The sequence below is a fragment of the Musa acuminata genome, unplaced genomic scaffold, assembly GCF_036884655.1.
Source record: "Musa acuminata AAA Group cultivar baxijiao unplaced genomic scaffold, Cavendish_Baxijiao_AAA HiC_scaffold_71, whole genome shotgun sequence".
In the NCBI taxonomy this organism is placed as follows: Eukaryota; Viridiplantae; Streptophyta; class Magnoliopsida; order Zingiberales; family Musaceae; genus Musa; species Musa acuminata.
This window is the reverse complement of record NW_027020352.1, coordinates 156,707-184,390: the sequence shown is the minus strand read 5'-3', so window position 1 is coordinate 184,390 and position 27,684 is coordinate 156,707. Positions and strand designations below refer to the sequence as shown.

The following is a 27,684-nucleotide window of genomic DNA, read 5'->3' as shown; positions in this document are numbered from 1 at the left end:
ATTAGCTTTCACCTTTAGCAGCAAAGGTTGAAAAGCAATCAGCAAAATAAACAAACAGGAAAAAAATCACAAATAAAGAATTAAGTCGCTCTCTTAATAAACACATGTTATCAGACACCCAAAAAAACCGCAGCATTAAATAACGTTTGAGACATTGACAGGAACAATACTATGGTGATAAGGTAACTATTTATAGAATATGTCAACTTTCAAAGAGAAATCTGCATTAATTGTCAAGATATTCATCAGAAGTTGAGTGAATATAAAATCATAGATAAATTTTGCTGCCTACAAAATAAATATAGAATTTTCTTACAGTTTCCACTTCACTATATAAAAAACTTACTTTTGGTCCTTGCAACCATTAATTAGCTTGCAAATGCTAAAACGTTATTTTCATTGATACATCAAAAAATTATCAAACTGTGGTATTGAGACGAGTCAAGCTGGGAAAACTGATACAGTCACAAACGGCAACCGTGATCATGAACATACCATTATGTGGGTGTGCAGCAAGTTATTTGCCTGTTGAAATGTGGTTTAAATTTCTCCTAAGAAACTTGACACAAAATTGCCTAATTTTTTGTTTTCTTTTCTGTAACAAAACACTGCTTGCCTCTCCTTGAGAAAATGCAACCACAAGAATCCACAAGTTTAGATTTAACAGAAGCCTTAGGGTGTCTTCATGCCACACATAACTAATAGTTCCAGCAGCATCTGATTCTAACTAATCCACAACTTGATTACTCCCATAGAGGTAATGATGCTCTAAAGAAATGTGTTCATCAGGTATATCCAACTCCAAGATGCCCATCAAATAGGCAAACTAGGATTATAGAAATGCTACTGTATCTACTCAAGAAACATCGGAGGATGAATTTCCCTATATCCATATGCAACATAATATGCAGCATGACTACCACATTTTACAATTTTCATCACTAAAGCATTAAACATTACTTAACCAGTATAATCTGTGTGAACTAAAGTAATGAGCACTTAAGTGCCACAGCAACCATGGACTAATTATATAAGGTTCCACACCAGGAATCCCGGTGGTCACCAATATGGCCAGTGTGGATTTGCTGAAGTATATGCTGCTGGCTAACAAAATTCTATAACTTAAAAGGAGAATGACTGTATATCAAGTTACTTTTCAAGATGCAGTTATTTGGAAAAGCAGGGTTGCTCTGTATCCAGATTTATGATATATCTTAACTAAATGTAACGGAACATAGATCTACAACACAGAACAGCTGCTTTAAGTAGAGGCATCAATTTCTAATCACATGCACCAAGTCAAACCAAACCCACCGGACTGTTTAGGATAACTTGTCATGAACATAGTTCAGAGCCTGGTCGAGAACTCTTGACCTGTTGGCTGGTTGGCTATATTAAGGTCAAGCATACGTTTTGCTTATAGCAATGTTTTAATTATATCTTCTTGAACCCCCTTCTGACATGCAAAACCAAATATGATCAACCACTCTGACCATATAGCTATATAGTTTGGTTCCTCAATCCTCATTTAGAAATCTAAACCCACTAGAAAATTGGCTCGATTCACATCAGCCTTACATGTCCCTACTATAACCCATCTCAGCGTGACTGACCCAACTCGTCAATCACCTCTAGTTCAAGAATTTGTCATCTTTAAGATTTGTCCCTTTTTGCCTCTATGTACTGCTAATGAATTTGAAATTTTATTAACAGGAAAGGTTGACTGATGAAGTTGCTGAGATGACTTGTAAATTCTCCTCTGCTCAGATTGAGAAAGTCTCCGGTAGTCCAACTTTGAAACTCCCTCATTTATTCAATCTAACTCCAAATTCATCGGGGAAAGGCAACCAAGCACCAAAGCAGCATCCTGTAGGTAGTCAAACCAATCAGGAAACTTTGCCAGCCCCAAAAACAGTTTCACCTCCATTTACAATTGATGAAGATGGTGAAGCACAAGGTCAGCGCCTTCAGCCATTACCCACTCGAGGCGATCTTCAGATGTTGAAGATCAACAGCTATTATCCAGTTTCTACTTTGTTTACATAATAAATAGAGATGAGCAAATTTTACTTGTCTATTCACTATTCCATGTGGTTTAATTTTTCAGAGACTGATGATTATTATGCTCACAACATTCGTCGTTCTGTTCGTGAAGCTGCACTATCAAGCTCATCAAGCAACTCAGAATTGTTGCAGGAAAGAAGCAGTGATGATGGTTCTGAACACTTCTTTATACCTCTATCAACAACAGATGCTGCTTCTCAGAAAGAAATCGACTATGTTCCTAACTGGAGAAATCAACAACTGGTTTTCTCCTCACCACCAGAAGATCAGGCCCCGATGAACATGACAGATCTTTCCTGTAATGCCAATAGCCAGCAAAGCTTCATTCCAGATATGTTAAATAGATTGAATGGACTGAAGGAGAACAAAAACCTGGCCAGGCTGTTCCAACCATCCACTGAAAAAATACAAAGAACGCATCCTGAAGCTAACAACACTCTGGATCAAGTTTTCTCACCTCCATTGTTACTGGAATCATCATTCTTCCAAGATGCATACGAGGACTTGCTTGGTATGGTTAATATTTCCAGGCATGTGTTGGTATATTTTTTCAAACTGCCTAGTGTGGGTGTTGATTTTGGTCTTCACTGTCCGCTCTGTTGGCTGAGTGCATTGCTCATAGTTCTTGTTCCTGATTACTACACCGCTAACTGTGGCAACCATTTTCTTTTCTTCTGCAGCACCATTATCTGAAACTGATGCTGCTCTCATGGAACACTAGAGTTCCATATCCACCATGGTGGTGGTATTATATGCAGCTGAAGAGAAAGGTTAGATGCAGCAGTCTTGGTCAGAGGGCCAACATCATACATTTGTTTGCGATGCGATGGTGACTAACTTAAGCAACTGAAATATAAGGGTTTCTAATTCGAGTTTGAATCGTGTGATGTAGTCTAATTTACATGCGATTTCACTGTTGTTGTTGGTTGTTTTGATGATGGTGTCATTTTCTCTACCCGGTGTGTAGCAGCTGTAATTATGTTGTATCTTTTCCGACTTAACAAAATGTCCTTCTTACCCTTCAATGGCTTGTTTTGGATTTGTGGGTCAGATCTTTGTTATCGTCATGGGTAAATATTGGTGACATGTGGACTGCAAGTTATAATTCGGTATTTTGTGAATCAGGTTTTGTGCACAAGCAATCAGTTTGCCTACAAATGACTCATGGAGAATCCTCTGTAACCCATATGCAAATCAAAATTCTAATTGCATATAAGTCTCACAATTTTCTTGGTAGTCTGAGGGTATAACCATCAAAATTCTAATTGCATATAACTATCACAATTTTCTTGGTAGTCTTCGGGTATAACTATCAAAATTCTAATTGCATATAACTATCACAATTGCATATAACTATCAAAATTTTAATTTCCTTAATTTTACCTTCGAAACCACTATTTTAACATCTTTGTGCGATGCAATAGCACAAACAAATTCTCAAAGAATCCATAAGCCTTTATCCGATTTGCTCTTCAAATTCTAAAACACTCTTTTAAAAAACTCAACACTCAATCTAACTTTCCTCCTTTCATTAGAGTGTTGGACATCTGGAGTAAGTTTGGCGAGAGACTCATCATCTAGTTGGTTTGCCCGATGGGTGGTGGGCTCAGTCATGGTCGTCACAAATTATGGAATTATCACCGACTCACCCATCCTTCACTGCAACTTTCTTGATGACCGTCATGCCTCCTTCATGGCAAAATCTTCTTGCTCTTTTTCTGCTTGAGCCTCTTGCTGTGCTCATCTAATGATTTTTCCTGTTTGAGGGGTGGCAAGACACTATTGTCTTCAGATTCAGCTTAACTTAATACATGGGCTTCACTTGTTTCATCATCGTACTGGTCCCAGACTTTCTTTTCTTCTTGACTTTGCCAACTCTCTTCCTTTTAGATACTTTCTTACCGCTAGAGATTGGCAATTCATCATTATCTATGGTTTCAGTATCATCGCATACTTGTAGATCAGCTTGTTGATCACAAGTATTGCCATTGGAACCTGTTTAACAAGAATTTTGAGACATTATCAAATTGTTTTACATGACGAACGAGTTCCTTACAGATTTTCTAACATTAATTAAAGAAGAAAACCGACCTATTCTAGAATAGGATTTAGGTAAAAAGCTACCAACAATCTACATGTACAATTTGTTCCAACATCACTGTGCTGACAAGCACTGCCATAAAACATGCCTATTTGTCTGTGCTTCATGATATCATAACCCAAATACTTCATAGGCTAGCCAGATTTTTTTTTGTGGTAGAATACTTGACCAAACCTAAATGGAGGTACCATGACTAAAGATTCAACAATAACTAATGAGATGCCCATGACCACCGGGAACCAGAAGAGTCCTGATGGTAAGGCTTGTCTAAATCATTTGCTATTAATAGTGTAATACAGTAAATTTATTGCCAATGATGTAAGAAGTCCATGGACTGATATTACTAGTAACTAGCACACATGGGCATGCTGTTGCTCAGGTATGTATACTCTTGTAACCCAAATATTTTATCAAACTATATAAATCTGAACACATGGAATATGTTTTGATTGGGTTTTGTTTCAAATTTAGCATGCATTTAGGGCTTCGTTCATCATAACATGTGATCCAAATTGTACCAAGTGGGCCTTGTCATGTGACCCAAATTGCCTAAGCCCATGCATTATCAGCATCCCTGTCAGGTCATTTGCCTAAGTGGGATTATTAGGAAGTCACAATCTACCCTAACCAAATGGAGATGTCCTCAACAAAACTGGCTCAAAATCCCTCACTCAAGTACACTATTATCATGGTGCACATGATGTTCATGGTGTTAACCCTAAAGCTAGTTGACCTACTAATCCATTATTTGTATGGAGGTTAGCTATGTTTTAGATAAGACTTAGTTGACCTACTAATCCATTATTTATATGGAGCAGAAACAAACACACGAGATGTTAACCATGTTTGTTATTTGAAATAGATCAATCAAGTTACATGTACTAATATCACATTCATTTCCAATGTGGATCTACCGAAGTATTAAGTTGTATAGAGCCATAGAGCATGTAAATGTGAATTTGTAGTGTCAAATCCAAATTGTTAAATAAGTAATACCTGAGAAATGTGAATCGATCACCACATTTGTTAGATGTTGCTTGAGGAAAACCTATTAAAAAAAGAAATATACTCAATGATAGGTTTATACAAACCAAAAAGAAAATGTGAACTGTTTGCAAGCACTAGTTGTTGAACCTATGCATTCCTCTACAATATGCATCCAATTACCCCAATATAACCTATAAATTAATGGGCTTTACATGAAAAATGAATCTAAACCAAGAGGAAGAACTAAATTGCAAAGCACTACCAAACTTAAATTCCCTTCTTTAAAATTGTTCTATTATATGTAAGCCAAAGGATACTGAAAATTTTGTTGAAGCAAGATCCATTTATGAGCTGATAGTAGTTATAGCATACCGCAGATAGAAGTTGTCTCGTCTTTGCATCCCACACACGCAAATAGCTGTCCAATCCTATAAACCAATATCATCATTAAGCATGACCTTATAAACCTACGACCAAAACACTAATGCATAATGTGGCGAGTAAAGAACTAAGGTTCGCACGAAAGCATAGTTTGACATATTACTTGTGAAGACATGGCATATGAAATTAAAAATATTTCATGCTTAACTATAGTTTTACCAAAAAAAACTCATAGCAAGAATATATATTACAGTTTCAAACATGACAAGAAATTTCAGTCAAAGCTCTAGGGCCAGCAAAATAAGAGAAAAAGATTCTCTTACATCTTGAACGTTCAAAATTATAGTTAACTTTTAATAAAAAGTAAACTTGAATTTGCAAGGTACAAGTCACCACAAACAAGTATCCCAAAGTATGGCAGTACACTTTTCAGCATGTATCATCTTTTTAAATTACCAACAAGAGAACTTCCAAAACAACACATCCAAATATTACAAATGATGTCCATCTAATGCCGAGTCTATTGAGGTGGGAACTACCTAAAACTTGATGATGCTTACTGCTACCATTGAGATATTTTCTTCAATAAAATCTGTCAACATGACATAGCTAGAAATGAGAATTTCACACTAGGCCGATGGTGTACTGCCCCAATGGCTAATCCAATCAAATTGGGGATTGGGTCAAGGTCGATGTCGGACCCAGGGTTGGGTTATAATTGTTCAAAACTAATCAGGACCGGGACAAGAACAATATCACCTATCCCCATCCCCATCTCAAGCCTCCCCCATCCTTTCTCCACGTATCCGACCGCACCAGAAAAAAAACCCCAGCAATTTCATATAAGTAATTTACCTACTATCTTGTTAATATAATTAAAGAATATATCAATAGTAAAAAATGTATTCATAAGCTATGAGATAATAGTTACATCAATCTTTATTGTGTCGGAGATGGTACTAAGTTTATGAACCCAAGTCAAAGATGAGGCAAGGTCAGGGGACTTGACTAAATCCAATTCAACTGGGTCGGGTTTGAACAGATTTGACAGGGAAACATGCATAATCATGGTTGAATTAGGGTACAATTTTCCAAAACCGATTTAAGTCCAAGACAAGGACAGATATCACCTAACCCAACCCCAAGCCTGCCTGCACCATCCCATCTCACCCCAATGAAAAAAATGAACCCCCAACTATCTTGCAAATATAACTGAAGCATATGCCAATAATAATACATGTATTCTCGTAGGAAATTCATGCAGCGGTAAGACAGCTAGTACCATTAATTTTTTGTGTGGGTCATGGATGGTAATAAATTTATAAACCCGAGTCGAAGATGAGCAGGATGAGAGCCGTATGTTAGACATAACACTTTGGTTTTCATTAGAAACACAAACAGAAGGATGTTTATCTTTAATAAAATTGATTGTAAAATAACTCCCAATAAACCATGAAAAGTATGTCGAACATTAACCTTCAAGATGAAACAGTATGCACCAGTAATTTCTCTTGAAATGAAACAATGACTGATAATCCATGGAGGATCGTTACTCAACATATCAAAGAACAATAGAAAGCTTGAAAAGTTACATTAAATGAAAACCACCAAATATATTAAATTTGGTATATCTGAGTTATAAACTAAAAACTTCCAACATGGAACACTATTCTTTTTCCTTTTTTTCGAGGAAACAAAACACTATTTTGTGCCATGGTAGAAGTAAAATTGACTGAATATGTTGAATTAACAGTATACAACTTCTTACCACAAGATGCTATCATGGGAAGTTCTGGATGTCTCGCTATAGATCTGATGCTTCCAGAGCACTTACCAATAAAGCATCCGATCAGTTTTCTTGAAACAAGGAAATCGACTGCCATCTAGTCAACATCAAGAGTTAGTTCTAAATATTAGTAACCCTGAATCACTTGAATCACCAGGGGCCAATTCATCATTGATAGAAGCTAATTATTAATTGTCTAACAGGTGATACAAATGTGAAACCATTAAAAGAAAACTCAGATATTTCAAAATCATAAGCATCAGAATAACGGTAAATACTACAATTCAAAAAACTAAAATGAATGGTACTACCCATTACCCCATACTTTAACGACACTAGGAATTTGAATTGTTAAATAAGATTTTTCAGCTATAAGCATGTCCTAGCTTCAAGCTCACATTGGAAAAATCTACCCAGTTAATTAGATGAAATATTATTACTTGAACTGAGTTAATAACAGAAAATATAAGTTCCAAGTGAGTCAAGCTAGTTCCGTCTCTGATAATGAGCTCAATTCATTAACATTCTTTGGACCAAATCCTTAATCCAAGAGCACAGGTCACCAAAAATGTAAACATAAAGCATGGACTTCTCAGAAATGACAGAAAGCATTAATGCACAAAAAACAGGAGGATGACTACTTACCGCACATAGTTAAGAATAGTTGAGCCAGTTCATTGACAATGAAAAGAAATTAGAACATCATGTAATCAACTGAGAAAACTATGTAATATAGGAGTTAGCATAATTTCCTTTATGCATACCATACCTGCAACACATGTCACATTCAAACCTTTAGTTTCCTTGTTGGAAGTGACTATTCCTGGTTCTATATCCTTAATTCATGTTGAGTCTTAAACTTTTTTTACGATTTCATAAAGGCCTTCAACATCAGCTGATTACTTCTAAAATTGCTTATGATGTAGCCACATATATTGTCTGACATAAAACTGTTTGAAAGAACTTTCTGTTCTACTGAAAGTTTCAACTCCAACAATTTGACCATAAAGGAATAACAAGTTGAGGTTCATCGGACAGCCCAAAAACTAAAAAGTTTTTATCGATGAAATAAAATAAGAAACCATGATAATTTTGTCCATTATGGTAATAGGACTTAGTTTATTATGGGAGTAGGAACAAGTAGCTAGACATATGATAAATGTCTATAAGAATCAAAGAGTCTTAGATATGAGATGATAACTAAACGGCAATCAGAGAAAGGATCTGATCAAGAAATTATATCCAATCAAGAAATTATATCCACAAAAAAAGAAAACAAAAGAGAAATAAACAAAACAACTAAATATAATTAACAATGTAGTTGTACAGTGACCTTGTAGAACTATGACTTTCACTAGTTCTCATACATGAAATTTCAGAATCATGAGATTATGATCATAAAAAACAACAAACTAAAGAGGATGAATGAATCGGGTAAATAAAATTAAAGCATAGCCGCATAGTGTACGTGTAGAACTATGTCTTTTACCTGTTCTCATATCAAATGAAGCAAGATCGCCAAAACCATTGCCTACATAGACTGTATAGCCATCTAGATCTTCACAAGCTGCTTTAATTGGAGATTCTCTAAAGTCGACTGAAATTACAGGTCTCCTCAGTGCTGAAGTATCATAAAGACGAATCTATCACAAGATATAATTTTTAACAAATAAGAGAATAATAACATACTGATCATTAGAATCTCATGCGGACTGAGTAATTAGTTTACATCATTTTCTCAACTTCTAAAGCAATGGGTCAAAAACTATTAACCACATACAAAAGATTCATTAATCAGGATAGACCATATGGTCAAGAATATTTCAACATTAATCAATAAACAGAAGAAAACTGTTTATTAACTACAAGTTGGTTAACACTCCAAATGTGCAAGCAGTATTTGTAAAAAAGTTTGGTCAGGCACTGTTATCATAAAATCAAACTTAAGGCTTTCACATGTATCCTCGATCTCATGGCAACAATTGCAAAAGTTGTCGAAAGACTTACAATAAAAGTTATACTCCCAACTATTAGCATTTTTTAGCTTGTAAGCTACAACTAGTAAACATATTTCATAGTGCCATACCTGATGATTGATCGTGCCAGCCACAACTTTTCTATGGTCATCTTCACTCAGAAAAGTTGCAGCAGTAAACCAAGTTGGAGAGAATATACCAAGTCTATTAGAAGGAGGCTACAAAAGACAAAGAGCAAACCGATAGAATCTTCATAATCAAAATACAAATAGACCAGAAACTCTCATTAAATTGCACTAATAAGAATGAAGTGACTCACAGATTTTGCACTCCAGATCTTACTGCATTTTCCAAGATCCCACATGTTCAATTCAATGCCATTCCTGAGAGAAAAGAAAACACAAATTAAAGTACTAGGCCAAAATTAGGCAATATAACAACCTTTCAAATTTTTATTAAAGAGGCTGTCACCCATGAATATAATTGCAACAAACTCATATACATTTCTTTAACAGCTTACGGAAACTTACCCTCCAAATAAGGCATAATTCTCACTTTTATCCACTGAAGAACATATTATTTTACCAGAAGAGCATACATTCCATGTAATATGAGAAGCAGTAGTTGAGTTTTCTGGCGCATCACCGACGGGAATGGACCTCAAGCAAGCATTACCCTTTTCCAGACAGGTAAGTAATGAAACTGACCTGAAAAACATAAGGATTGAATGAATATAAGAATGTGCATGCAATTCGAGATCACAACTAAAGTTTGTAAGTAACAGTACCACCATGAACTAAATTTTACTCGATAGATGTACAGAATTTCCATTCTTGCATACAGATGCATGCATATGCAAAATCATTGTGAATATACGTCAGCTAGTTCTCCTCTCTTCTAGTTCTAATACAACTTTCTTTGTCCACAAAGCTTTGCTCTTGAATCACTAGATAAACCTTCGTATTAAGTTTCACTATCTATATACATTGGAACCTTGGGATGTCAAATACAGGAGTAAGTGCTGAAAGCAAGAATAATCTCTCTGAACTTTTTTATTCAATGTCCTGCAGATACATATGCCTGCAGCAGTCTTTTAAACATGATAGTGTCATAGGTTTGACCCCCTAAATGCAAATTGGGCAGGTGCTAAAATTTTAATTCAACCATCTGTGATACTCTTTCACATGAACAAGTTTCTACAGAATATATCTTAGGTACAGCAGATTGGTAAAATGTTCGGATACAAGTTCAAAAAAATGCTTCATCTGCTATGAGCTATGAACTATGGCATTTATTTATGTTACCTTGATGGAACATCGATTCCTTTAGTTTTGAAGAGATGCAATCCAACAACATGATCATCATTAAGAGAGCCATCCAGTGATAAGGGTTGATCGATCTTAGTGATGCCCAAAGCCTCTCCATTAATAGGATTTAGACACTCAACCTGGAATTCATAGAATATCCCATGTTTCAACAACCTAGAAAAAGAGGGTTTTCTCTTGTTTCATATATGATAACTTACCGAACCATTCTTGCGAGCAACAGCCAAAAGCTGCAAAGAATAGCAAACAATTTACAAGTGTCATGTCTAGAAGGTAGAAGAATATTTTACACGTCGAACTGTTATGAGATTAAAGATATAATTATACTAGAGTAACATATAAGAATTTCCTAACAAAGGAAAGAAAGGTGGAAACACATCTTTAGTGATTACATGCCAATCCAAGAATGCGAAATAGAATGTGACATTATAGTCAACAGAATTCGCAAATCCAAAACAGGGTTCCAATGAATTAAAAAACTTCCTTATAGGAATTGATCCTAGATCTCAAACTAATCGTGAATAATCAGATTAAAGTTTGTATAATACTTAGGAATGCTTGTCCACCGTAATCAAACTCTAAAATCTTTGAACATACACTTTTCTTTTGTAATGTTAAACCACCATATCTCCATTGATCATCCAAATTAAACTTTCAAGCTGGAAAGTGAAGGCACAAAATAGGTTTCTGCTTCTTTAAGAAAGAAGAACATAACATGAATATTAGCTTCAAACTAGAGAAGCTTTCATTAATATTCAAGAGAAACTAATAAGATCGATTTCTGGTTTACTTCAAAACTACCAAGAAGCCATGAAGATCCAAAAGGAGACTAACATAAGCTTTGATTTGATTGTTTACCTCCCATTAAGTAGTTAAGATTGTCATAGCATTCATTTATGTATAATAACTCAAATCCAACAAAGAATGTGATAACAAACCGGATCAGTTTTGTGATCAGAATAAGAAGCAGCAAGGACACAAGATGAAGCATTTGGCTGCCCCCATGTTTCTACCACCTTTGGAATTCCAGTCTTTCCATGAGCTTCGACAACTGAAAACTCATTGCAATATCACATCATGAGTTGTAATTAAGAAATGCATGCATGCCATGTAGACCATTCAAGAAAGAGTAATGTTTATGCAATAACAACCACCTTTTACAAGATCGAGCACGTCAGTCGTCAAGGCTCTCAAAGGTGGGAATCCAGGGCACTCCAATGCACTTGTCCGTGGCATCTTCTTGAAACCTTTTGGCTCCTCAAAACTTCACCCGAATTATAAATTTCATCATTAAGTAAAAGCAAAACAATTAACCGATCAATAGAACACCCAAGAATAACAAAGCAATTAAGGTGTAGGGGCTGCAAAATCTTGTGCTGTGGAATCTCCAAAGAGAAGTAGGTAGAAAAAGATCAATCAATGTCCAAAAGATTGCGAGTTTCAAACATACTTGATGGGAAGGAGAAAACAAAAAAAGACAAAAGATCTTTTATATAATCACACTGTGTATACATCTAAACTAGCTTCAACATATTTTCTCATGTTCCTTAGAGCCACAATATCGGTATCCTGTCATGCTAAGCAGCTATTCTTTCAGAAGTCAGGAGCCAACTCCTCTTTCAAATCTCGACATAATGGAGCCTCTATCTCATTTAGCAGCTTACTAATAGTAACCGTCTGGTAAACATCCCATCTTGATCGACGCATTATGTTGATCCAACTACTAGGCTCTCATATGGTGTTTTGTTTGTCTTCAAGTTCCTTAGATTAATTGATAGTGGACATGTCACCCGAATCCCAGTCTAATGTCATACTGATCTTAAATTAAGAATTTACCCTCAGCATTACCCAATTTCTTCAAGAAAGAATAATAAATTAGTCGATAACATAATGCTGTTGGATTTGGTAATTATCGATGAGCTTTGTTGACCATCCAAGCATGTAACAACTGTAGCAACCATCGAGTGGACATGTCACCCGAATCCCAGTCTAATGTCATACTGATCTTAACTTAAGAATTTACCCTTAGCATTACTTAATTTCTTCGAGAAAGAATAACAAATTAGTCGATAACATAAAGCTGTTGGATTTAGTAATTATCGATGAGCTTTATTGATCATCCAAGCATGTAACTGTATCAACCATCGAGTGGACATGTCACCCGAATCGTCGATGAGCTTTGTTGATCATCCAAGCATGTAATTGTATCAGCCATCGAGTCCAGCAGATACCTAACCATGCCTGGTGCTCTATCGATGTAAGGCCAGATGATGGGGATAACAATAGAATTTACAGAAAGGACGATGCAAATAAGCGAAGGATGTCACAACCGGGGGCATGGGTGACGCTGAGCGAGTGAAGACGAATCAACAGCACCCGTAAGATTGGTTATGAGAGAAAGATCAGTATTGCTGGCTATGGAAGGTGCCGAGAAACCCGATTGACGATTCTCGACACTATATCGCCGGCGACCATACCGAAAACAGAGCGACGAGTTCAAATCGGAAAGAATCGACACATGAAGCTCACTTTTAGGAGGAATCTAGAACATGTACCTGATCTTGAGAAGAGGGGAGAACGTAGGAGTCTGCTAGATCAGAGATCGACAACTCGATTTGGTTGGTCTCAGGAGGCGTCCGGCCAGGGCGATCTACGCTCGCTCGACGCCACTTAACCGGTGGCCAAAAAAATAAAGAAAGGATGGTCAGGGTTCTCGACTACGGGAGGGCTGACGGGTGCATTATCCTTTTTGGTTTGGCTCGCTTACAAACATCGTCGAGTCGGGTTTAAAATAAATTGATCTCGATCCAAATTTTATCGCTCGGTTCGGGTTATACCTAGTCTCGGTAACGGTGGAAAATAAATATTAACTATTTTCCATTCTTTTTTAGTTTTTATTTTATTTTATAAAAAAAATATTTTTTATGATAACGAAATTATCACTTATCATTAAGATAATATCGTATAATTAATTGAAATAAGTCGATAGGGAAAATAAAATCTGATAATTAATTATAATCGATTGATATGAAATATTAGAGTCGATCACCGTCCAATATATATTATCGTGTAGATGTTAGGATAGAAAGACGGTTCAAGCTTAGCTCCCCTGTCACTCATATGCATAAAATATAAATGGGGAACGTTAGGGTAATTGCAAGCTATATTCTTTATAAAGAAACACAGAAGACTGAAAGAAGAAAAGAAAGGATGGTTAGGGTTCTCGACTACGGGAGGGCTGACGGATGCACTATCCTTTTTGGTTTGGCCCGCTTACAATTGGCATCGTCGAGTTGGGCTTGAAATCAATTGATCTCGATCCGCTTTATAAAGAATATAGCTTGCAATTACCCTAACATCCCCCGTTGATATTTTATGCATATGGGTGAAAGAGGAGCTAAACTTAAATCGTCTTTATATGCTAATCTCTACAAGATAATATATATTGGACGGTGATCGACTTTAATGTTTCATATCAATCGATTATAATTAATTATCAGATTTTATCTTCCCTATCGACTCGTTTCAATTAATTATATGATATTATCTTAATGGTAAGTGATAATTTCGTTATAATAAAAAATATTTTTTTTATAAAACAAAATAAAAAACTGAAAAAGAGAGGAAAAGAGTTAATATCTATTTTCTACCGTTACCGAGATCGGGCATAACCCGAACCGAGCGTTAGAATTTGGATCGAGATCAATTGATTTTAAGCCGACTCGATGATGCCAATTGTAAGCGGGCCAAACCAAAAAATAGTGCACCCGTCAGCCCTCCCGTAGTTGAGAATCATAACCATCACTTCTTTTCTTCTTTCAGTTTTCTATGTTTCTTTATATAGAATATAGCTTACAATTACCCTAACGTCCCCATTGATATTTTATGTTTATGGGTGACAGGGGAGCTAAGCTTGAACCGTCTTTCTATGCTAACCTCTATACGATAATATATGTTGGACGGTGATCGATTGTAATGTTTCATATCAATCGATTATAAATAATTATCAGATTTTATCTTTCCTATCGAATTGTTTCAATTAATTATACGATATTATCTTAATGATAAGTGATAATTTCGTTATCATAAAAAATATTTTTTTTATAAAATAAAATAAAAAACTAAAAAAGAGAGGAAAAGAATTAATATTTATTTTCCACCGTTACCGAGACTAGGTATAACCTGAACCGACGATAAAATTTGGATCGAGATAAATTTATTTTAAACCCGACTCGACGATGTTTGTAAGCGGAGCAAACCAAAAAGGATAATGCACCCGTCAGCCCACCCGTAGTCGAGAACCCTGACCATCCTTTCTTTATTTTTTTGGCCACCGGTTAAGTGGCGTCGAGCGAGCGTAGATCGCCCTGGCCGGACGCCTCCTGAGACCAACCAAATCGAGTTGTCGATCTCTGATCTAGCGGACTCCTACGTTCTCCCCTCTTCTCAAGATCAGGTACATGTTCTAGATCCCTCCTAAAAGTGAGCTTCATGTGTCGATTCTTTCCGATTTGAACTCGTCGCTCTGTTTTCGGTATGGTCGCCGGCGATATAGTGTCGAGAATCGTCAATCGGGTTTCTCGGCACCTTCCATAGCCAGCAATACTGATCTTTCTCTCATAACCAATCTTACAGGTGTTGTTGATTCGTCTTCACTCGCTCAGCGTCACCCATGCCCCCGGTTGTGACATCCTTCGCTTATTTGCATCGTCCTTTCTGTAAATTCTATTGTTATCCCCATCATCTGGCCTTACATCGATAGAGCACCAGGCATGATCATGTATTTGCTGGACTCGATAACTGATACAGTTACATGCTTGGATGATCAACAAAGCTCATCGACGATTCGGGTGACATGTCCACTCGATGGTTGATACAGTTACATGCTTGGATGATCAACAAAGCTCATCGATAATTACTAAATCCAACAGCTTTATGTTATCGACTAATTTATTATTCTTTATCGAAGAAATTAGGTAATGTTAAAGGTAAATTCTTAATTTAAGATCAGTATGACATTAAACTGGGATTCGGGTGACATGTCCACTCGATGATTGATACAGTTGTTAAATGCTTGGATGATCAATAAAGCTCATCGATAATTATCAAATCCAACAGCATTATGTTATTGACTAATTTGTTATTCTTTCTCGAAGAAATTGGGAGATGCTAAGGGTAAATTCTTAATTTAAGATCAGTATGATATTTGATTGGGATTCGAGTGACATGTCCACTATCAATTAATCTAAGGAACTTGAAGACAAACAAAACACCATATGACAGCCTAGTAGTTGGATCAACATAATGCGTCGATCAAGATGGGATGTTTACCAGACGATTACTATTAGTAAGCTACTAAATGAGATAGAGGCTCCATTATGTCGAGATTCGAAAGAGGAGTTGGCTCCTGACTTCTGAAAGAATAGCTGTTTAGCATGACAGGATACCGATATTGTGGCTCTAAGGAACATGAGAAAATATGTTAAAGCTAGTTTAGATGTATACACAGTGTGATTATATAAAATATCTTTTGTCTTTTTTTGTTTTCTCCTTCCCATCAAGTATGTTTGAAACTCGCAATCTTTGGGACATTGATTGATCTTTTTCTACCTACTTCTATTTGGAGATTCCACATCACAAGATTTTGCAGCCCCTACACCTTAATTGCTTTGTTATTCTTGTGTGTTCTATTGATCGGTTAATTGTTTTGTTTTTACTTACTGGTGAAATTTATAATTTCGGTGAAGTTTTGAGGAGCCAAAAGGTTTTAAGAAGATGCCACGGACAAGTAGAGTGCCCTGGATGCCCACCTTTGAGAGCCTTGACGACTGACGTGCTCGGTCTTGTAAAAGGTGGTTGTTATTGCTTAAAGGGAAAGGGAGCTGCGGTAGCAGCAGCGACGAGCGGCGGCAACAGCAGCGGCGGCAGCGGCAGCGGGAAAGGGAAAGGGAGCAGAAGGCACGAGCAGTGGGAGGGCTCGCAGGAGGCGCGAGCAGCGGGAGGGCTCGAGGGAGGCGCGAGCAGCGTGAAGGCTCGCGGGAGGGCTCGCAGGAGGCGCGAGCAGCGAGAGGGCTCGCGGGAGGCGCGAGCTGCGGGAGGGCCCGAGGGAGGCGCGAGCAGCGGGAAGGCTCGCGGGAGGCGCGAGCAGCGACAGCGGCGAGCAGCGGCAGCGGGAGCAGGAGCGACGAACAGCGAGATCGCGATCGGGATCGGGATCGGCAGCGGCAGAAGGTTAGGGTTGGGTAAGGGTTAGGGTTGGGGTTATATCGGCTTAGTTGGTTCGATTGAACCATCTAACAACCAAATCAGAACCGAACCAGACCTAAATTCTGGTTCGGTCGCCTTGATTTACCCAGGCGCTCGCCCGAAGCGCCCACGCCTGGGCTCGGGCGAGCGCCCAGGCGCCGCCTGCTTAAACATTACTCTTTCTTGAATGGTCTACATGGCATGCATTTCTTAATTACAACTCATGATGTGATATTGCAATGAGTTTTCAGTTGTCGAAGCTCATGGAAAGACTGGAATTCCAAAGGTGGTAGAAACATGGGGGCAGCCAAATGCTTCATCTTGTGTCCTTGCTGCTTCTTATTCTGATCACAAAACTGATCCGGTTTGTTATCACATTCTTTGTTGGATTTGAGTTATTATACATAAATGGATGCTATGACAATCTTAACTACTTAATGGGAGGTAAACAATCAAATCAAAGCTTATGTTAGTCTCCTTTTGGATCTTCATGGCTTCTTGGTAGTTTTGAAGTAAACCAGAAATCGATCTTATTAGTTTCTCTTGAATATTAATGAAAGCTTCACTAGTTTGAAGCTAATATTCATGTTATGTTCTTCTTTCTTAAAGAAGCAGAAACCTATTTTGTGCCTTCACTTTCCAGCTTGAAAGTTTAATTTGGATGATCAATGGAGATATGGTGGTTTAACATTACAAAAGAAAAGTGTATGTTCAAAGATTTTAGAGTTTGATTACGGTGGACAAGCATTCCTAAGTATTATACAAACTTTAATGTGATTATTCACGATTAGTTTGAGATCTAGGATCAATTCCTATAAGGAAGTTTTATAATTCATTGGAACCCTGTTTTGGATTTGCGAATTCTGTTGACTATAATGTCACATTCTATTTCACATTCTTGGATTGGCATGTAATCACTAAAGATGTGTTTCCACCTTTCTTTCCTTTGTTTGGAAATTCTTATATGTTACTCTAGTATAATTATATCTTTAATCTCATAACAGTTCGACGTGTAAAATATTCTTCTACCTTCTAGACATGACACTTGTTAATTGTTTGCTGTTCTTTGCAGCTTTTGGCTGTTGCTCGCAAGAATGGTTCGGTAAGTTATCATATATGAAACAAGAGAAAACCCTCTTTTTCTAGGTTGTTGAAACATGGGATATTCTATGAATTCCAGGTTGAGTGTCTAAATCCTATTAATGGAGAGGCTTTGGGCATCACTAAGATCGATCAACCCTTATCACTGGATGGCTCTCTTAATGATGATCATGTTGTTGGATTGCATCTCTTCAAAACTAAAGGAATCGATGTTCCATCAAGGTAACATAAATAAATGCCATAGTTCATAGCTCATAGCAGATGAAGCATTTTTTTGAACTTGTATCCGAACATTTTACCAATCTGCTGTACCTAAGATATATTCTGTAGAAACTTGTTCATGTGAAAGAGTATCACAGATGGTTGAATTAAAATTTTAGCACCTGCCCAATTTGCATTTAGGGGGTCAAACCTATGACACTATCATGTTTAAAAGACTGCTGCAGGCATATGTATCTGCAGGACATTGAATAAAAAAGTTCAGAGAGATTATTCTTGCTTTCAGCACTTACTCCTGTATTTGACATCCCAAGGTTCCAATGTATATAGATAGTGAAACTTAATACGAAGGTTTATCTAGTGATTCAAGAGCAAAGCTTTGTGGACAAAGAAAGTTGTATTAGAACTAGAAGAGAGGAGAACTAGCTGACGTATATTCACAATGATTTTGCATATGCATGCATCTGTATGCAAGAATGGAAATTCTGTACATCTATCGAGTAAAATTTAGTTCATGGTGGTACTGTTACTTACAAACTTTAGTTGTGATCTCGAATTGCATGCACATTCTTATATTCATTCAATCCTTATGTTTTTCAGGTCAGTTTCATTACTTACCTGTCTGGAAAAGGGTAATGCTTGCTTGAGGTCCATTCCCGTCGGTGATGCGCCAGAAAACTCAACTACTGCTTCTCATATTACATGGAATGTATGCTCTTCTGGTAAAATAATATGTTCTTCAGTGGATAAAAGTGAGAATTATGCCTTATTTGGAGGGTAAGTTTCCGTAAGCTGTTAAAGAAATGTATATGAGTTTGTTGCAATTATATTCATGGGTGACAGCCTCTTTAATAAAAATTTGAAAGGTTGTTATATTGCCTAATTTTGGCCTAGTACTTTAATTTGTGTTTTCTTTTCTCTCAGGAATGGCATTGAATTGAACATGTGGGATCTTGGAAAATGCAGTAAGATCTGGAGTGCAAAATCTGTGAGTCACTTCATTCTTATTAGTGCAATTTAATGAGAGTTTCTGGTCTATTTGTATTTTGATTATGAAGATTCTATCGGTTTGCTCTTTGTCTTTTGTAGCCTCCTTCTAATAGACTTGGTATATTCTCTCCAACTTGGTTTACTGCTGCAACTTTTCTGAGTGAAGATGACCATAGAAAAGTTGTGGCTGGCACGATCAATCATCAGGTATGGCACTATGAAATATGTTTACTAGTTGTAGCTTACAAGCTAAAAAATGCTAATAGTTGGGAGTATAACTTTTATTGTAAGTCTTTCGACAACTTTTGCAATTGTTGCCATGAGATCGAGGATACATGTGAAAGCCTTAAGTTTGATTTTATGATAACAGTGCCTGACCAAACTTTTTTACAAATACTGCTTGCACATTTGGAGTGTTAACCAACTTGTAGTTAATAAACAGTTTTCTTCTGTTTATTGATTAATGTTGAAATATTCTTGACCATATGGTCTATCCTGATTAATGAATCTTTTGTATGTGGTTAATAGTTTTTGACCCATTGCTTTAGAAGTTGAGAAAATGATGTAAACTAATTACTCAGTCCGCATGAGATTCTAATGATCAGTATGTTATTATTCTCTTATTTGTTAAAAATTATATCTTGTGATAGATTCGTCTTTATGATACTTCAGCACTGAGGAGACCTGTAATTTCAGTCGACTTTAGAGAATCTCCAATTAAAGCAGCTTGTGAAGATCTAGATGGCTATACAGTCTATGTAGGCAATGGTTTTGGCGATCTTGCTTCATTTGATATGAGAACAGGTAAAAGACATAGTTCTACACGTACACTATGCGGCTATGCTTTAATTTTATTTACCCGATTCATTCATCCTCTTTAGTTTGTTGTTTTTTATGATCATAATCTCATGATTCTGAAATTTCATGTATGAGAACTAGTGAAAGTCATAGTTCTACAAGGTCACTGTACAACTACATTGTTAATTATATTTAGTTGTTTTGTTTATTTCTCTTTTGTTTTCTTTTTTTGTGGATATAATTTCTTGATTGGATATAATTTCTTGATCAGATCCTTTCTCTGATTGCCGTTTAGTTATCATCTCATATCTAAGACTTTTTGATTCTTATAGACATTTATCATATGTCTAGCTACTTGTTCCTACTCCCATAATAAACTAAGTCCTATTACCATAATGGACAAAATTATCACGGTTTCTTATTTTATTTCATCGATAAAAACTTTTTAGTTTTTGGGCTGTCCGATGAACCTCAACTTGTTATTCCTTTATGGTCAAATTGTTGGAGTTGAAACTTTCAGTAGAACAGAAAGTTCTTTCAAACAGTTTTATGTCAGACAATATATGTGGCTACATCATAAGCAATTTTAGAAGTAATCAGCTGATGTTGAAGGCCTTTATGAAATCGTAAAAAAAGTTTAAGACTCAACATGAATTAAGGATATAGAACCAGGAATAGTCACTTCCAACAAGGAAACTAAAGGTTTGAATGTGACATGTGTTGCAGGTATGGTATGCATAAAGGAAATTATGCTAACTCCTATATTACATAGTTTTCTCAGTTGATTACATGATGTTCTAATTTCTTTTCATTGTCAATGAACTGGCTCAACTATTCTTAACTATGTGCGGTAAGTAGTCATCCTCCTGTTTTTTGTGCATTAATGCTTTCTGTCATTTCTGAGAAGTCCATGCTTTATGTTTACATTTTTGGTGACCTGTGCTCTTGGATTAAGGATTTGGTCCAAAGAATGTTAATGAATTGAGCTCATTATCAGAGACGGAACTAGCTTGACTCACTTGGAACTTATATTTTCTGTTATTAACTCAGTTCAAGTAATAATATTTCATCTAATTAACTGGGTAGATTTTTCCAATGTGAGCTTGAAGCTAGGACATGCTTATAGCTGAAAAATCTTATTTAACAATTCAAATTCCTAGTGTCGTTAAAGTATGGGGTAATGGGTAGTACCATTCATTTTAGTTTTTTGAATTGTAGTATTTACCGTTATTCTGATGCTTATGATTTTGAAATATCTGAGTTTTCTTTTAATGGTTTCACATTTGTATCACCTGTTAGACAATTAATAATTAGCTTCTATCAATGATGAATTGGCCCCTGGTGATTCAAGTGATTCAGGGTTACTAATATTTAGAACTAACTCTTGATGTTGACTAGATGGCAGTCGATTTCCTTGTTTCAAGAAAACTGATCGGATGCTTTATTGGTAAGTGCTCTGGAAGCATCAGATCTATAGCGAGACATCCAGAACTTCCCATGATAGCATCTTGTGGTAAGAAGTTGTATACTGTTAATTCAACATATTCAGTCAATTTTACTTCTACCATGGCACAAAATAGTGTTTTGTTTCCTCGAAAAAAAGGAAAAAGAATAGTGTTCCATGTTGGAAGTTTTTAGTTTATAACTCAGATATACCAAATTTAATATATTTGGTGGTTTTCATTTAATGTAACTTTTCAAGCTTTCTATTGTTCTTTGATATGTTGAGTAACGATCCTCCATGGATTTTCAGTCATTGTTTCATTTCAAGAGAAATTACTGGTGCATACTGTTTCATCTTGAAGGTTAATGTTCGACATACTTTTCATGGTTTATTGGGAGTTATTTTACAATCAATTTTGTTAAATATAAACATCCTTCTGTTTGTGTTTCTAATGAAAACCAAAGTGTTATGTCTAACATACGGCTCTCATCCTGCTCATCTTCGACTCGGGTTTATAAATTTATTACCATCCATGACCCACACAAAAAATTAATGGTACTAGCTGTCTTACCGCTGCATGAATTTCCTACGAGAATACATGTATTATTATTGGCATATGCTTCAGTTATATTTGCAAGATAGTTGGGGGTTCATTTTTTTCATTGGGGTGAGATGGGCTGGTGCAGGCAGGCTTGGGGTTGGGTTAGGTGATATCTGTCCTTGTCTTGGACTTAAATCGGTTTTGGAAAATTGTACCCTAATTCAACCATGATTATGCATGTTTCCCTGTCAAATCTGTTCAAACCCGATCCAGTTGAATTGGATTTAGTCAAGTCCCCTGACCTTGCCTCATCTTTGACTCGGGTTCATAAACTTAGTACCATCTCCGACACAATAAAGATTGATGTAACTATTATCTCATAGCTTATGAATACATTTTTTACTATTGATATATTCTTTAATTATATTAACAAGATAGTAGGTAAATTACTTATATGAAATTGCTGGGGTTTTTTTTCTGGTGCGGTCGGATACGTGGAGAAAGGATGGGGGAGGCTTGAGATGGGGATGGGGATAGGTGATATTGTTCTTGTCCCGGTCCTGATTAGTTTTGAACAATTATAACCCAACCCTGGGTCCAACATCGACCTTGACCCAATCCCCAATTTGATTGGATTAGCCATTGGGGCAGTACACCATCGGCCTAGTGTGAAATTCTCATTTCTAGCTATGTCATGTTGACAGATTTTATTGAAGAAAATATCTCAATGGTAGCAGTAAGCATCATCAAGTTTTAGGTAGTTCCCACCTCAATAGACTCGGCATTAGATGGACATCATTTGTAATATTTGGATGTGTTGTTTTGGAAGTTCTCTTGTTGGTAATTTAAAAAGATGATACATGCTGAAAAGTGTACTGCCATACTTTGGGATACTTGTTTGTGGTGACTTGTACCTTGCAAATTCAAGTTTACTTTTTATTAAAAGTTAACTATAATTTTGAACGTTCAAGATGTAAGAGAATCTTTTTCTCTTATTTTGCTGGCCCTAGAGCTTTGACTGAAATTTCTTGTCATGTTTGAAACTGTAATATATATTCTTGCTATGAGTTTTTTTTGGTAAAACTATAGTTAAGCATGAAATATTTTTAATTTCATATGCCATGTCTTCACAAGTAATATGTCAAACTATGCTTTCGTGCAAACCTTAGTTCTTTACTCGCCACATTATGCATTAGTGTTTTGGTCGTAGGTTTATAAGGTCATGCTTAATGATGATATTGGTTTATAGGATTGGACAGCTATTTGCGTGTGTGGGATGCAAAGACGAGACAACTTCTATCTGCGGTATGCTATAACTACTATCAGCTCATAAATGGATCTTGCTTCAACAAAATTTTCAGTATCCTTTGGCTTACATATAATAGAACAATTTTAAAGAAGGGAATTTAAGTTTGGTAGTGCTTTGCAATTTAGTTCTTCCTCTTGGTTTAGATTCATTTTTCATGTAAAGCCCATTAATTTATAGGTTATATTGGGGTAATTGGATGCATATTGTAGAGGAATGCATAGGTTCAACAACTAGTGCTTGCAAACAGTTCACATTTTCTTTTTGGTTTGTATAAACCTATCATTGAGTATATTTCTTTTTTTAATAGGTTTTCCTCAAGCAACATCTAACAAATGTGGTGATCGATTCACATTTCTCAGGTATTACTTATTTAACAATTTGGATTTGACACTACAAATTCACATTTACATGCTCTATGGCTCTATACAACTTAATACTTCGGTAGATCCACATTGGAAATGAATGTGATATTAGTACATGTAACTTGATTGATCTATTTCAAATAACAAACATGGTTAACATCTCGTGTGTTTGTTTCTGCTCCATATAAATAATGGATTAGTAGGTCAACTAAGTCTTATCTAAAACATAGCTAACCTCCATACAAATAATGGATTAGTAGGTCAACTAGCTTTAGGGTTAACACCATGAACATCATGTGCACCATGATAATAGTGTACTTGAGTGAGGGATTTTGAGCCAGTTTTGTTGAGGACATCTCCATTTGGTTAGGGTAGATTGTGACTTCCTAATAATCCCACTTAGGCAAATGACCTGACAGGGATGCTGATAATGCATGGGCTTAGGCAATTTGGGTCACATGACAAGGCCCACTTGGTACAATTTGGATCACATGTTATGATGAACGAAGCCCTAAATGCATGCTAAATTTGAAACAAAACCCAATCAAAACATATTCCATGTGTTCAGATTTATATAGTTTGATAAAATATTTGGGTTACAAGAGTATACATACCTGAGCAACAGCATGCCCATGTGTGCTAGTTACTAGTAATATCAGTCCATGGACTTCTTACATCATTGGCAATAAATTTACTGTATTACACTATTAATAGCAAATGATTTAGACAAGCCTTACCATCAGGACTCTTCTGGTTCCCGGTGGTCATGGGCATCTCATTAGTTATTGTTGAATCTTTAGTCATGGTACCTCCATTTAGGTTTGGTCAAGTATTCTACCACAAAAAAAAATCTGGCTAGCCTATGAAGTATTTGGGTTATGATATCATGAAGCACAGACAAATAGGCATGTTTTATGGCAGTGCTTGTCAGCACAGTGATGTTGGAACAAATTGTACATGTAGATTGTTGGTAGCTTTTTACCTAAATCCTATTCTAGAATAGGTCGGTTTTCTTCTTTAATTAATGTTAGAAAATCTGTAAGGAACTCGTTCGTCATGTAAAACAATTTGATAATGTCTCAAAATTCTTGTTAAACAGGTTCCAATGGCAATACTTGTGATCAACAAGCTGATCTACAAGTATGCGATGATACTGAAACCATAGATAATGATGAATTGCCAATCTCTAGCGGTAAGAAAGTATCTAAAAGGAAGAGAGTTGGCAAAGTCAAGAAGAAAAGAAAGTCTGGGACCAGTACGATGATGAAACAAGTGAAGCCCATGTATTAAGTTAAGCTGAATCTGAAGACAATAGTGTCTTGCCACCCCTCAAACAGGAAAAATCATTAGATGAGCACAGCAAGAGGCTCAAGCAGAAAAAGAGCAAGAAGATTTTGCCATGAAGGAGGCATGACGGTCATCAAGAAAGTTGCAGTGAAGGATGGGTGAGTCGGTGATAATTCCATAATTTGTGACGACCATGACTGAGCCCACCACCCATCGGGCAAACCGACTAGATGATGAGTCTCTCGCCAAACTTACTCCAGATGTCCAACACTCTAATGAAAGGAGGAAAGTTAGATTGAGTGTTGAGTTTTTTAAAAGAGTGTTTTAGAATTTGAAGAGCAAATCGGATAAAGGCTTATGGATTCTTTGAGAATTTGTTTGTGCTATTGCATCGCACAAAGATGTTAAAATAGTGGTTTCGAAGATAAAATTAAGGAAATTAAAATTTTGATAGTTATATGCAATTGTGATAGTTATATGCAATTAGAATTTTGATAGTTATACCCGAAGACTACCAAGAAAATTGTGATAGTTATATGCAATTAGAATTTTGATGGTTATACCCTCAGACTACCAAGAAAATTGTGAGACTTATATGCAATTAGAATTTTGATTTGCATATGGGTTACAGAGGATTCTCCATGAGTCATTTGTAGGCAAACTGATTGCTTGTGCACAAAACCTGATTCACAAAATACCGAATTATAACTTGCAGTCCACATGTCACCAATATTTACCCATGACGATAACAAAGATCTGACCCACAAATCCAAAACAAGCCATTGAAGGGTAAGAAGGACATTTTGTTAAGTCGGAAAAGATACAACATAATTACAGCTGCTACACACCGGGTAGAGAAAATGACACCATCATCAAAACAACCAACAACAACAGTGAAATCGCATGTAAATTAGACTACATCACACGATTCAAACTCGAATTAGAAACCCTTATATTTCAGTTGCTTAAGTTAGTCACCATCGCATCGCAAACAAATGTATGATGTTGGCCCTCTGACCAAGACTGCTGCATCTAACCTTTCTCTTCAGCTGCATATAATACCACCACCATGGTGGATATGGAACTCTAGTGTTCCATGAGAGCAGCATCAGTTTCAGATAATGGTGCTGCAGAAGAAAAGAAAATGGTTGCCACAGTTAGCGGTGTAGTAATCAGGAACAAGAACTATGAGCAATGCACTCAGCCAACAGAGCGGACAGTGAAGACCAAAATCAACACCCACACTAGGCAGTTTGAAAAAATATACCAACACATGCCTGGAAATATTAACCATACCAAGCAAGTCCTCGTATGCATCTTGGAAGAATGATGATTCCAGTAACAATGGAGGTGAGAAAACTTGATCCAGAGTGTTGTTAGCTTCAGGATGCGTTCTTTGTATTTTTTCAGTGGATGGTTGGAACAGCCTGGCCAGGTTTTTGTTCTCCTTCAGTCCATTCAATCTATTTAACATATCTGGAATGAAGCTTTGCTGGCTATTGGCATTACAGGAAAGATCTGTCATGTTCATCGGGGCCTGATCTTCTGGTGGTGAGGAGAAAACCAGTTGTTGATTTCTCCAGTTAGGAACATAGTCGATTTCTTTCTGAGAAGCAGCATCTGTTGTTGATAGAGGTATAAAGAAGTGTTCAGAACCATCATCACTGCTTCTTTCCTGCAACAATTCTGAGTTGCTTGATGAGCTTGATAGTGCAGCTTCACGAACAGAACGACGAATGTTGTGAGCATAATAATCATCAGTCTCTGAAAAATTAAACCACATGGAATAGTGAATAGACAAGTAAAATTTGCTCATCTCTATTTATTATGTAAACAAAGTAGAAACTGGATAATAGCTGTTGATCTTCAACATCTGAAGATCGCCTCGAGTGGGTAATGGCTGAAGGCGCTGACCTTGTGCTTCACCATCTTCATCAATTGTAAATGGAGGTGAAACTGTTTTTGGGGCTGGCAAAGTTTCCTGATTGGTTTGACTACCTACAGGATGCTGCTTTGGTGCTTGGTTGCCTTTCCCCGATGAATTTGGAGTTAGATTGAATAAATGAGGGAGTTTCAAAGTTGGACTACCGGAGACTTTCTCAATCTGAGCAGAGGAGAATTTACAAGTCATCTCAGCAACTTCATCAGTCAACCTTTCCTGTTAATAAAATTTCAAATTCATTAGCAGTACATAGAGGCAAAAAGGGACAAATCTTAAAGATGACAAATTCTTGAACTAGAGGTGATTGACGAGTTGGGTCAGTCACGCTGAGATGGGTTATAGTAGGGACATGTAAGGCTGATGTGAATCGAGCCAATTTTCTAGTGGGTTTAGATTTCTAAATGAGGATTGAGGAACCAAACTATATAGCTATATGGTCAGAGTGGTTGATCATATTTGGTTTTGCATGTCAGAAGGGGGTTCAAGAAGATATAATTAAAACATTGCTATAAGCAAAACGTATGCTTGACCTTAATATAGCCAACCAGCCAACAGGTCAAGAGTTCTCGACCAGGCTCTGAACTATGTTCATGACAAGTTATCCTAAACAGTCCGGTGGGTTTGGTTTGACTTGGTGCATGTGATTAGAAATTGATGCCTCTACTTAAAGCAGCTGTTCTGTGTTGTAGATCTATGTTCCGTTACATTTAGTTAAGATATATCATAAATCTGGATACAGAGCAACCCTGCTTTTCCAAATAACTGCATCTTGAAAAGTAACTTGATATACAGTCATTCTCCTTTTAAGTTATAGAATTTTGTTAG

The 27,684-nt window shown here is 36.6% G+C and overlaps 3 protein-coding genes and 1 pseudogene across 3 annotated transcripts; 2 read left to right on the top strand and 2 right to left on the bottom strand.

Annotated features, from left to right (window-relative positions):
* The first annotated feature begins 1,710 nt into the window (after positions 1-1,710).
* On the top strand, positions 1,711-3,088 carry LOC135654657 (AUGMIN subunit 6-like). Its single transcript, XM_065175638.1, has 3 exons — positions 1,711-1,957; positions 2,108-2,575; positions 2,745-3,088. Exons 1-3 carry the CDS (start codon positions 1,741-1,743, stop codon positions 2,783-2,785), a joined length of 726 nt encoding a protein of 241 aa, XP_065031710.1. The 5' UTR covers positions 1,711-1,740; the 3' UTR covers positions 2,786-3,088.
* Positions 3,089-3,667: 579 nt separating this feature from the next.
* LOC135654665 (uncharacterized) lies at positions 3,668-11,856 on the bottom strand (annotated as a pseudogene).
* Positions 11,857-13,138: 1,282 nt separating this feature from the next.
* LOC135654661 (uncharacterized) lies at positions 13,139-25,562 on the top strand. Its single transcript, XM_065175642.1, has 14 exons — positions 13,139-13,238; positions 16,368-16,472; positions 17,118-17,230; positions 17,939-17,968; positions 18,047-18,189; positions 18,787-18,963; positions 19,111-19,174; positions 19,276-19,383; positions 19,827-19,980; positions 21,398-21,487; positions 23,209-23,264; positions 23,576-23,627; positions 24,730-24,822; positions 25,549-25,562. The coding sequence occupies exons 1-14, from the start codon at positions 13,139-13,141 to the stop codon at positions 25,560-25,562; spliced, it is 1,299 nt and encodes a 432-aa protein (XP_065031714.1).
* A 142-nt stretch (positions 25,563-25,704) lies between these two features.
* LOC135654658 (AUGMIN subunit 6-like) lies at positions 25,705-27,070 on the bottom strand. The gene is made up of 3 exons (XM_065175639.1): positions 26,832-27,070; positions 26,214-26,681; positions 25,705-26,044 (listed from the first exon to the last, which is right to left on the bottom strand). Exons 1-3 carry the CDS (start codon positions 27,046-27,048, stop codon positions 26,004-26,006), a joined length of 726 nt encoding a protein of 241 aa, XP_065031711.1. The 5' UTR covers positions 27,049-27,070; the 3' UTR covers positions 25,705-26,003.
* Between the last annotated feature and the right edge of the window lie 614 nt (positions 27,071-27,684).